We start from the raw sequence: 13063 nt of genomic DNA, 5'->3' as shown, positions 1-13063 counted from the left end.
CAGTAAACACTCATGAGATTTTTCAAAAGAGTGTATGAAACTAATATTCCTGGCATAGTTCATTTGTAGTTAAGTGGCTGTCATAGGCTTAGAATTCTGAATAACTCTAAAAAAGCTACATCTTAGTCTAGGCTCCTTGAAATTAAATTTATCTACAATTTGTAAGGGTTTATAATTGAATCAAGTCATCAAAATGTATGACAAAGACCTCGATTATATTTGATGGTTTTTCCAATGCACAGAAAATTGTTTGTGTTTACTACATCTCTGAAATTTTGGCAGACGGAAGTGTCAAAAACTCTAAAAAAAATTAAAAGTTGTGAAATGTACACTAAGAAAAACCTACTATAAAGCCAAAAGCTGTATTTCTACACTTATTGGATGTGAGATGAATATAAAAGCAGAATGAGACTTTGCAGAACATTTTTCTTGTTATCCAAAAAATGTATTCTGTGAGGTTCCTGGATTCCTCCAGCAGGGAAAGGAACTCTAGTTATGGGTGCCTTGAGGCTTTTTCTCCACAGTCTCACTGGGTGAGATATTGTACATGATGCAATATCGAATCAAAATCTTATAACTGGGTTTTTCTGGTGAAGTAAACAAGAGACTACCTTTGACGAAAGGAAAAAAAATCAGCAAGCAAAAACCAATGTGCATGTAGGTACCCCAAATCCCAAGTGGTTACTCAACATAAAATCTGGACAGAAGAAGAATGTTCTAGCACATCTTGGAAGAAATCTGATTTGGGAAGAGGGCATATAACCCTGAAAATAAACCAGGCTTAACAAAAGTCCAAAGTACAGAAATTTGTTTTTGTTTTTTTAATCCTCGCATATAACTAATCAGTGTTTTCTTATCTTTAGTAATTTTAATCGTAAGTAATCACCAAGGGAATATTCTGAAAATAGCACCATATACATTAAATGTACATGGCAGCAGTAGGCATTTTTAAAGAATTTATTTTTCTACTAAGAACAGAACTAGTGGTTTAATGAAAAGTATACTGACTTCCTAATATTCACAAGGCACTATGCTATGTACTAGAGGATTAAAAATTCATAAACATGGCCACTATCTTCAAGGATCTCATTCAGATAACATCATTTCCTTAATTAGCTTTTGCTTTGGTTATTTTTATAGATTTTTACAGAATTTTGGATCACAAACAAACCTATGAGGTAATAATTTGATGTGGATAGAGAGTTGGAGCCTGGAGTTCTATTCCTAGCCTTCTGATCTCCACTAAGCCATTTTATCTTTCTTGGCTTCAATATCCTCATCTGCGAAATGACAGAGTTTGACCCTAGGATTTCTGAGGTCCCCTTTACCACCAAAGTCCTTTGCTTAAACTAGCATTTTCCCCAAGTCCCTACAGTTCTCCAGTTAGTTACTGTTACCAAGAAGTTATTTGATCCACAAATTCTTAATTAGCGGTGCTATGTATCAGTAATTTAATCTGGTTGCGCTTATTTATAGAAGATAAGGACATTTCAGGTCCCTAATTACTTACATTGTAACTCAGTGTGAAGTCCTCTATTTTCCAAGGTACACAAGATTGATTTGTTAGCAGTTACATTCATTCATTCATTCTTTAGGAATTCAGATTACCATGAATAATTAAAATTTAATATATGTCATAATTTGATAAATTATTTGGCCTAAAGCCTCAAGGGCATGTGCATGTGCACACTCTATTGAAATCACCTGTATCAAATCAATAGTCATATCAGATGCAACCGCAGATTGATGGCCCACTGAAGGTATTCTGTGATTGACACAAACTTAGTAATTATGGCAGAACATAGCTTATGTGGTGGTAAAATAATGGAAGAAAAAGGACCACAACAGAAGTCCTCAGAACTTTCTCCTTAATAATATTAGTCTCTATTGGGAAAAGAAGAGGTAATACTTCACTGTCTGAATTTCTACTTAGACAGCAGTGTCCTCACCTAGGTACATTATAACCTACATTTTGCCCTGTACTAAACACAGGACAAAGTAACAGTAAGAACTGTTAACCAAAAACACCCATCTTGAGAGTTAACAATTAGGACCTCACCCACTTTGTCAGGAGGTTTGCCAATTCCCATAATACAGTCTGTACACTTGGAAACATTCCTGCAAACTCAGTTTATGATCTATTCAATCAAAGCCAGTTGGCAATCACCCAGGGAAAATGTTTCTTACAGGCCTTTACTAATGTCTATTATCTTCTATAATCATCTCTCCCGGGCCTCCCTTGTTCTATTACAGTCACGCTCTGCCTTTTTCTCCTTTCCTGTAATTAGGGACCCTGATTTAACTCAATATTTTGAGGTAAACACCTGTCAAAACAAAGATCTCATGATTACAGAACATACTAATACCAAATAAGCCTCTACCCTTTTCATATAGCTTTTTATCCCCACATCCACAATTTCAATTCTGCCTTGGCATCTTCTGATTTTATAGAAGGGATGGGCAAGCGGTGAAAGGCAGTTTAGATGCAAAGCCAAGGTCAACTGAGGAACACCTTAAAACTACACTCGCTCCAGCACTGCCTAAAAAGGTATCATTGCCATGATAAAAACCAAGTTCGAGATTTCACAAAGAAAGGCCCTGGGGTAGGAATCTGAACTGGGGAAAACATACTTCCCAGAGATGTGTACTTGCTGGTTCATAATGCCAAAGCTATGAGTCTTTTGGTGTCAGGAGTCAGTTTTCTTAACAAAGGAGATCTGATTTTCCTTAAAATATGTCTTCAGTGTTCTTATTTGCCTCTATGATCAGCCTGACACTTGAATTTTAGATCAGGAGAAAAAAATATATAGTTTTAGAAAATTCTCTTGTAGCTAATATTCTTGTGTGGTCTAGAAAGTATTGGAAAAGTCTCACCTTTATCTAGGGCAAAGGAAAAGAATACTTCGAAGTGATTTGGTTACAAAAGTTGCAGGGAGGCTGTTGGGAGGAAAGACTATTAACTCCACTCCACAGGACCTCCCTTCCTGGGTCCTCAGAGGGTTTCTGCATCAGGTCCTGTGTTATAGGGCAGATCCCCTAAGGCTCTCACACAAAAGGTCAATAGTTTCCACAGTTGAGTCCACAAGCAGCAAACCATTCCCTCCGCAAAGTTTGTTTTCTGTAAACCCTGGCTCTCTTTCTGTTTCCTTCCCACTCTCCTTCACCCTCCTTGACGTATCTTACGTCTTCCTCATCCAAACCTGCTCTGAGGAGAGGGCTCTGGACTTTACCCTGTTTATTTACATCAACTATTCCCTTCAGAACTTATCATTTGTGCTTTTATGTCTAATTATGAAGTAAAATGTTTAATATCTGATTAGGAAATTTCAAGAATTGGTACAGGAATTGGGACGGCAGAGTGGTCTTCTACGAGCCCATATATGTTGGTGGGCCTCTTCGTATTAAATACGAGGAAGATAAAATTTTTAAAAAACTTTAAAAACCAAACTGATGATCATTTTCCCACTTCTCAAAAATGAAGCATATCTTTCAAAATCATTATCCATTATACAGAAATGTACTTTTTCTTCTTTTCAATTTTCTTTCAAGTTTACTTGCAATGATTCTTATAACACCCTTGTGAGTCATTTAAGTATTAAAATCCCCATTTTATAGATAAGGAATTTGAGGATAGAAGGCTAAAGAGCTTTAAGACCATTACAAGAGAACAAGATAAATTTAAATCTGACAAGATGAATGAATATTTTAATGGTCTTTCAAATAACATCATAAAGTGTAATTTGAGTTAATAAACAATGAATCTGAAAACTTGTAAATAACATATTATGGAAACAGCAGCTCTGAACAGAGTTATTCATTCTAGACCCACAGAATGAATGCTTATTTTATTCTAGGCATCAGAGACAAAGAGATGAAAGCTATGGATCTTAGCTTTCTGGAGCGCTCTAACCAGGCAGGGAGAAGGATGAATAGACCATTAGGATACAGTACAATGAGTGCTATGATAGAAGCCCTTTGGTTCAGAGAAGACCTTCGAGAAAGTGGTCCCAGAATTGTGCCTTGATGGTAAAGAAGGATTTAGCTAAGAAATTGGGAGTAAAAGGGAAAATTCAGGCAGAAGGTAAAATATATATCAATGACTGAAGTTTTGAGAAAACAGGTCCCCTATGAAAAAGGTCCCCCTCAATTGAACCCTTCATTTTTTTCCACATTGAAATGAGGAAAACACATCTGTAAAAAGCAATCACCTGGATTGTTGTTTGTTTGAACACTAAATATAGCAGGTATGTGGGAAGTAAAAATTCTTGACAAGGTAAACTAAGACAAAGGCCAACTTGCTGCACTGGCGACTGTTATGTTTGAGGGTTAAGATGGTGGTAAAGGGGAATTTAACACTTTGTAGCTCATGACCAAGTCAAGAGCCACCCCTCCCCCAGACTCCCTTCCTCAGGAAGCCACGTGAGTAGGAATGCTTCTTTCCTCCTGAGAATCTCCCAAGTTTTCTAAGGTCAACTTATTTTCTGGCTTTTAATTTTTTCCTTTGAGGCAGAGTTAAAAAAACTTAAAAACAAAATCTTCTACATAAAACAATGTTTTGTTTCCTGATTGTTCTACCAAAAAAGATCTAAGTTGCCTTTAAAAATGTGTTTTTCTTAGAAGTGTTAAAAATTATAAATGACTCTCCTAAAACAAAGGTAGGATGGTCTAACACACAGAACTAAACCAGGAGACCAGAAGTCTGGAAGACAGTCTAATTCTAATTCTGCAAATGCCATTCTATAGATGGATGATAAATTTGGCCCTTTAAAACCATAAAATTTACCCTCTTTATGGAGATTTCTGTGAATTAATCAGAATGAGTGTAAAAACATTTTCCCTCCTTAGAATAAAGATCATGTAGATGCATGATCTGTAAGTGTGAAGTATCACAACTATTTTCTAGGTTATTTAACTTTCATTGTGGATAAAAATATATATTTTTGGCACACTGATTACAGTTCTACTGCTTATAATTGCCGTTTGATTCCACTTAGCTTACAAAATTCTCCCTGTGGAACATTTGGATATTCATAAATGACAATGGAGCAAATAAAACCCCATGATATAGGACACAGGATCTTCATTGCTTCGTAAGCTTTATTCTAAGAAGAAAATACATATAAAGCTCTGTATTAGCAACCACAGATGGCATGGCATGATTTTACATTTGCCTGTTTCTCTCTCTTGCCCTTTCTTCCTCTCTGATAAGTATAATCTGTATCTTTTCTGGGAAAATAACGTTTCTAATATGAAGGATGTTCTCCTTAGTCACTATTAGCATATATTGCAACAACTAAAATCAACAGGTTTATCATCAGTCCAATGACATGTTCAGAATCGTTTAATATGTTGTTAGGCTTACACCTGCACTAGGAAATGGATCCTAAATGGCCAATTTCCTAGTTTATATTCATTTATATTCATTTCACTTGAAGACAATTTTATAGAACTTTCAAGGAAAAAGAAAGGAAAAAGAAGACAACAAAGAAAAGAAAAAGCTGCCAAAATGAATCCGTTCAATGTGAAGATTGAACAGAGAACATTTTTACAGCTCAGTTGGCAACTCATTGTTTGAAAGAAGATATAATGAAAATGCAGATAGCCCACCCACTTCAATAGCATTAGAAATGACTGTTGTTATAATAATAATACAGACTAGACTGATAGCTACTCAAAGAAAGAAAGTTCCTGATAGATAGCGGAGGATAATTTGTATTCTCTGGACATAGAGTATGTAGAAAACATGACAGTCTACAATACAACCCGACTTTCTACACTAATGAGTGAAGTGGCTCACTTGAAAAAACAGAGGAGAAAACAATTTGGTTTAGAAAGAATAATTTCTTGAACATTTCCAAATAAGCCAGACTCTTAACTGGTACAAAAGACATTTTTGAAATTCAAATGCAAAGCCACTGTACCATCCCAATAACTACTCCAGATCTTTATCCACAGGTTTCACTCTAGATATATTTCTAACAATATGATTTATAAAAACCCTTAATAAAAAACTCAAAGTGGAAACCAGCTGCATCACCTATCCTGAGCTTTCATCACTCCGTAGATCATTAAGGCCACAAGGTTAGAAACCAGTTGTCCTTTTTGTGGTCCTCCCGGTAGGAAACACAGAGTCAGACACATAGTTGGCACTTCATTAGTATTTGGATGGATGGGTGGATGGACACATGGATGGACGAATAGGGGCTACTGTTTAATGAGCACTGTGCTAGAACTCTTTCATATATTATTTATTTTATTCTGTATGCATTTTACAGATGATAAAACTGATGCCCCCGGAGCAGGTAATCTATTTAAGGTGACGCTGCTAGCAGACGGCAGTCAGTAACTAACACTCAGCAAAATGAGCTACAATTTCCTAAATTCTAGCACAGGAAAGAAAAATTCTTGCTTCTCTTGTGCTAATTATGTGCAATCTCAAATGAGACAGTTGGTTAGGGAACAAAAAGAGGTGCTTAAAAATTATCTTCTCAGAAGCAATTAAAAAAAAAAAATCCCCAGTGCAGGAGTCACATCTTTTAGAATACAAACCATAAAGCACTCTTCCCTAAACATAAAAACCAGCAAATTAATATACATGGATCCACTGCAAACACACCTACAGACTCCCACAACTTCAAAGGATCAAATCAGCAACATTCTTTACACATTTAGACCCACCAAGGAGGAAAGATTTTTGTTCAGAAATTTTTAAAACATATCATGCTAAATCACGCCGTTGAGTAAGTACACATTCAGGCCAGTTTCCTCCATGTACCGTCCACATACACAGTGTAAAACAAGAGCTGATTTTATTGTGACAGTCTGGGAACACTGTAAAATCTGAAGTACCTTTGGAATTGGAGAAACCAATCACACCAAGTTCAGTGTAAAGTTTGTGGCAGGTATATTTTAATTGTATGCTAATACTATGAAAATGTGCCCTTCATTTGGTAACTTTCAGAGCCATAGTAGTGAGTTCATTGTAACCCCATATTTTACAGCTGTGCTTAATAAGTTGGTTTGCTATCAATGACCAAATCGTGAGCTGGGACTAATGTCATAACTATCATGGAATCTTACCAATTGGGTCATCTAGTCAATGGCTTACATTAAATTTATCTAGGGTTCTACACAAACTATTCAAGCCTGGGCTCAACCCAGACAAACTGTATCCTAATCTCTGAAAGTGGGGTTGTGTGGTGACATGATTGCAAAGTCCCCAGATGATTCCATCAGAGTCGTGGGCATTGCTCTGGTCCAGCCCCTCTTATGTAACAAATGCAGAAGCTGAGCCACATAGTAATGAAGTAACTTGACCCAAACCTTACAGCTCTTTGGCTATGGATGTATGACTTGAGTCCAGGTTTTCTAACAGTGTCACTGCTCCTTCCAGTAAGGCTTGAAATCCTTTGACTGGCTTAGGGGTACCCATAAGACATTCTGACTCATGCTACATCCGTGTCAGAAATATTAGATGATATTAGATCTTTAGATATTAGATATTAGAAATATTAGATTAACATATCTCTGAAAATCTAATCATGCTGTTAGCTGCCAGCAAGCACAAATGGTTCTTCTAAAGACAGGAGACCTAATGTCAAACCAATGGTTGCAGTTGGTAATTGAAGTGTGGGCAGTGTCTGAGTAATGAGTCTGACACTCAATACATACTTACTGATCTGAAATAAATGTGCTAATTGTTTTTCTCTGTTCTAGCATTAGCCTTACTTGTTCCTATCACATATCTTCCCCTCAACAGACATACACATACATTTCATTATCCAAAGGTTCTCATTTCTCCCACAATTCTCCTGAGAGTTTCCCAAGCCATTATAGCATCATACCAGAAAAGCTTCATGCTCCCATGCTGCTGAGAGAAAATGAAAAATAATAATGTCTTATTGTCTGAAAAGAAGAGGAGGGAATAGAACTTAGTAAAAAGAGCACTGGGGCTTCTACTTCCGCATGTAAGGAGCTTGACGGGTGTCACTCTGTCTTAACAAGTAAAAAGCTGAACAGACTGAAAAAATCAACAACTCTCCTTGGATCCATAAAAGAGGGGAGGGCACAGGACAAACCTCAGCCCCTAAGATTAGAGAGACAGACAGGTGAATATAGGGAGTCACAGTTTACCAGGGCAGAGACTGACCAGCAGAAACTGCTGTAGGATCCAGCGCCAGCGCTGGGGTAGGAAAACCTCAACTGTAATTGACAAATTGCTGGAGGCTCAGTGCCGACAACCCTGAGAGTTAAAAACTCCAGGGGAAGCCAGTCACAGGGGAAACCCCACAGTATTGTGAGCTTTACCCTCAGGAGCTCAACCAGATTCCCATGGTAAACAGGGAGAAAAATCCCCTGGGGCTTCCAGCAGAGGGAGGGGAAAAGGCACTCTGCTCTTCTCACAAGGCTTATCCTTAGGGAAACTAGTTAACCTGAGCCTGACCTGCTGGGGTATTATCAGAGCCTAACTGACCTGGGGAACCGAAATACTCAACTCCAGCCCACTCTAGCCATCCTGTTCCACCTTAGGGGGAGAAAAAAAACAGAGAAACACTTGTGAAGTTCACCGTCCAGAAGTATAGGCTCATTAAAAAGACTGAGTATAGGCTCATTAAAAAGACCGAGACCTAATTACAGGACCATAGAAGCCTCCCGTTCCTTCACATCTCATCACAACTGTAGTCCTTTACATTACTAAGAAAGAACCAAAACCAAATGCTAGAAACAGAAAACACTGTAACAGAAACGAAGAATGCCTCTTATGGGCTTATTAGTAGACTGGGATATGGCTGAGAAAAGAATCTCTGAGCTTGAGATCATCTCAACAGTAACTGCCAGACTGAAAAACAAAGAGAAAAAAGACATGAAAAAACAGAAGAGAATATTGAAGATCTGTGGGACAACTCCAAAAGGTGTAATGTGCATGTAATGGGCATACCAAGAAGAAGAAGAGAGGAAAGAAAAGAAGAAATATTTGAAACAATGACGGCAATCTGCCCAAATTAATGTCAGACACCAAACCCAAGATCCAGAAAGAACAATGAGCAGGGTAAATGCCAAAAAAACTCACTACACTTAGGCTTCTCATTTTGAAACTACAGAAAAATCAAAAATAAAGAAAAAGTCCCAAAAGAAGCCAGAGGAAAAAGCACTTTATCTATAGAGGAAAAGATAGAATTACTTCTGACTTCTCTTCAGAAACTACATAAGCAAGAAGAGAGTGAAATGAAATATTGAAAGTGTTGAGAGAAAAAACCCACCAACCTAGAATTCTCTACTGGAACATATTTACATGCTGTAGAAAAGGAGCCAGTGGAGAGAATGAAGGTGGAAATATAGGAGTCAAGAGCCAGCTGATGGAAAATCCAAGAATAAAGATAAGTCTTGAATGTGAGGAATCTCGGATACAAATGCAGGTATGTTTTGTGGATGAGTTGGCAGATGCAGGAGTGGACTGAAGAGTTAGTAGAATATGTCATTCTCTTCCTTTTTTGGGAAGGATGAGGTATGAGAGGAGTAGGATACTTAGGAAGAATGGTGGAGCTTTAGAAAAGTCATTGGCTATAGCAATTGAAATGTGGTTGGAGATATATGGTCAATCTAGGGGCATTCTGTAACAAGATGACAGATAAAAAAACAGTTTTAAGCAAACAAAATAGCTATCATTTACATATGTGCACAATGGATTATTACCCAACAGTCCTTCTCTGCTCTCTCTTTACCTCAACCAAACTCATGTGCTAGTCTTTCTGTTAATCCTGCCCCCGTTTCCCCTCAACGCACAACAGATTTTTAACAAACTCTTTAACTTTGCTTGGAAATATTTCTAACATACACATGAAAACAGAATAATTTATTAACAGCAATGTTCTACCATCCAGCTTTACCAAATTTTAACACTATAGCATATTTACCACAGTAAACAAAATCCCTGAATAGAGGCTTACTGGACAAGCAAGATTTCATCACCAGCAGACATCAACATGCTGGCTTACTTTTCACATTTCACATGTTCATGAATTATGCCCAGAGCACCCCCAAGAACTTCAGGTAATACTGTGGGTAGGCACAAATCAAATATGGCCAGAAATGGCACTGGTAAGCTAATTAGGTATTCTCCTGAACTGAACTGTTAATATATTAAAACCATGCAAATTAGTTCTTACCCATAGGTCCTAAGTTTGGAAAAAATGCTCTGGCAAAGTATGAACTTTTAATAAAAATGGTAATTATAATTCACAGTGCTAATACTATTTTTCTTTAGTGTTCTAACACTCATTGCTACTTTGGTGTTGGTAAATATGAGGACGGTTAATAAAAAATATTTTTTCCCCACATCATGTAAAATTTCTGAAGCTGAAAGTATGCAATCAGTTTCTAAAGACAAGAGCTTTATTCTTTAAGTGGTAATAAATCACCCATTAAGTCTAAAATCTGTAATTTGGATAGTACCTGCCAAAACAGACTGTGTGCATCTCCTCTTAGCAGTTCAACTGTATCGCCTGCCTGGATGTGTAATGGGGGTCCTTCATGAAGAGCTGGGGGTGGTGTTCCAGTATAGTTCTTAATGACCTGCATCTTTGGTAAACCTGAAAATAAGCAACACAACTTTTAGAATTGAGAAAATGATGCGTGAAGTCTAAATGTACTTTCAAGAAAAAAAAAAAGCCATTATTAACATTAAAAAGTTTTAATAGAACCAAGTCCAAGTAAATATTAGAAGTAACTACAATGGAATCCTTTTCAATTTTCTCATTATTTGAGATGGTAACGGAATAAGACAGATATTTATCCCCTGATCCCTTACATACTTTTCCTCTCCCTCATCATCAATCTCTTTTTAGTTGAAAAAATATTTCTCTTTCAGCTGATGCCAGCTTCATAAAAAACACATCACGTACGGTTTAATGGAAAAGAATCAATTTTTTCATCAACTCTATCCTTTCTGCCTATTACTTTCCTCTCGGGCATTGGCTGATTTCATCACTAAGGAGGCTCACCCTTTCTGTGTATGTATCACATTGCCCAGTATAAGGCTCATATCTTAAGGTTATCTTTGTAATTCAAAAGCAAAAAGGTGATGGATGTGCCACTGCAATACTTAAGACATTTATATGGAGAAATTCTTCAGGCTGAAATTTAGGCTTGCAAAACAGACCTAATAAAGGGAACATGTCTAAGCCAATAGCATCAACAATACTTGACATACAGATTCATCCCATTTCTTTGTATTTCTTGGAATGTGCAATGAAGGCCTCAGTTCAATATTTCATTTATGAGAACAGCAGCTTCAATTGTACACAGGCCTAATTGCACCAATACTAGTCACAAATGGACAACCTCAGTCACCTTTTCATTTAGAGGTGAAACTGTTCCCTCCTAGGAGAGAGATCGCCCATAAACACGCTATTTGTTGCACATGGGACTTAAGTCATTGCTTACTACACTTCACAATTTTTTATTCTAATGATTGACCATGGTAAAGCTGTAACTAGCTGGAAATGCTGCACTAAATAGAGAAGGATGAATGACTCTCATTCAATTCTACATGTCCAAGTTACCTAGAAAAGACCTCAATATCTACAGAAAATGCTTCAGCAAACAGTTTAATAAAGTCCTCAAAATCCTTTTTCAATAACCACCCCAGAGGGGAGAAAACAAGTGTGACTATAAATTAAACAACTGAAAAGTTTTAATCACCACCTTTTAAATGAATCCAGTCAATCAGAAGACAGAAGGGCTGAAAAACACTGAGCCCTTCACCCTAATTTAGCTGCTCTAACTGCTGAGGCATGTTAAGAGTTGCTACATCTCCCCTTGGCTTAAGTTCTTGTGCCACAGAACCCCTGGAGGGATGACTTTCATCCTGCATCTTTCATGGAGCGTTTCCCTACCAGATGTTATAAAGTGGCGCCCTTACACAAACAGCAGACTTTACTGTCTTTCCCAAAAACAACACTACACAAGAGAACTCTTCTTAGTAAAGTGTTTATCAGACTTGCTCTCAACACACTATAAATGCCTTGAGTATTGTTGTTGGCAGTGCCCTCAAGTCAATTCCAACTCGCAATGACAGTGGACAGCAGAGCGGAACCCAGTGGGTCTTTTTGCAGCATCTTCTCACCCTCCAGCGCTGTATCAGACAATGCTCTACTGCTATTCACAGGGTTTTCATGGCCAATTGTTTTAGGAAGTGGTGGCCAGGTCCTTCTTCCTAGTCTATCTCAGTTTGGAAGCTCCGCTGCAACCTGTCCACTCTGGGTGAAATACTGGTGGCACACTTTTCAGCATCACAGCAACACGCAGCCGCCACAATATGACAACCAACAGATGGGTGGTGTGGTTCCCTGACTAGGAAACAAACCTGGGCTTAGGCGGTGAGAGCACTGAATCTCAACCACTAGACCACAGGGCTGGCTGCCCTGAGTACAGAAAGAGCTTATTTTACACTTTCTATTAAGTTGCTGTCGTTAATTTAAAATGAAACCTAAATACCCCATGCACACAACAACTGATTTAGAAGTTCATATATGAAAGAGGATGCAGTCTCAAGTAGAAGTTTTAACAGAGTCTGGTTCGCATGACAGTTATTCCATGTTTGGGGGCCAGCGTTATAGTTAGCCTTAGTTTTACTGAGCATTTCCAGAGCAAGAAAAGTGTTTCATTCAGCAGGCTCCCTTGATAATTTTGTTTTTATGTCAATTTTTACATACAGGCTGAAGGCAAGAAAGAAGAGTTTTTAAACCTGCAATAGCTGACGTGGCCTTGAATACTGGTGCCAGTTGAGAGCTCAGAAAGGTCCTGGCCTTCTCTGCAGCTGTCTCTGTGGCCAGGACCCACAAGGACAAAAAGAAGCAGTGCCAGGTGACAAACGGTGGAAATGGCAGTTCTCTTATTGCTGACATCCCCAAGCCAGTTGTTCTCAAGAAGAAATGAATGAAAATGCACAGAATATATAGAGAAAAAAATTAAGTTTGATGACATTTCACCAAGCAAATATAGATTAGGGATTAAAATATAGAAAGCCCAGGCTACATAAAGAAGCTGTGGAATGCCAGGGACA

The 13063-nt window shown here is 37.8% G+C and overlaps 1 protein-coding gene across 4 annotated transcripts in view; it reads right to left on the bottom strand.

The window, feature by feature from the left end:
• Nucleotides 1–13063, bottom strand: part of VAV3 (vav guanine nucleotide exchange factor 3) — a 353022-nt gene that overhangs the window by 45726 nt on the left and 294233 nt on the right. For all 4 annotated transcript variants that reach the window (XM_070267249.1, XM_023641523.2, XM_070267250.1 and 1 more), the window contains one exon: nt 10453–10589. In XM_070267249.1, the coding sequence (XP_070123350.1) occupies nt 10453–10589 (137 nt within the window). The remainder of the gene's footprint in view (nt 1–10452; nt 10590–13063) is intronic.

This window comes from Equus caballus, chromosome 5 (assembly GCF_041296265.1).
Source record: "Equus caballus isolate H_3958 breed thoroughbred chromosome 5, TB-T2T, whole genome shotgun sequence".
Lineage (NCBI taxonomy): Eukaryota > Metazoa > Chordata > Mammalia > Perissodactyla > Equidae > Equus > Equus caballus.
The sequence above is the reverse complement of the archived record's forward strand: the minus strand, read 5'-3'. Positions and strand labels throughout refer to the sequence as shown.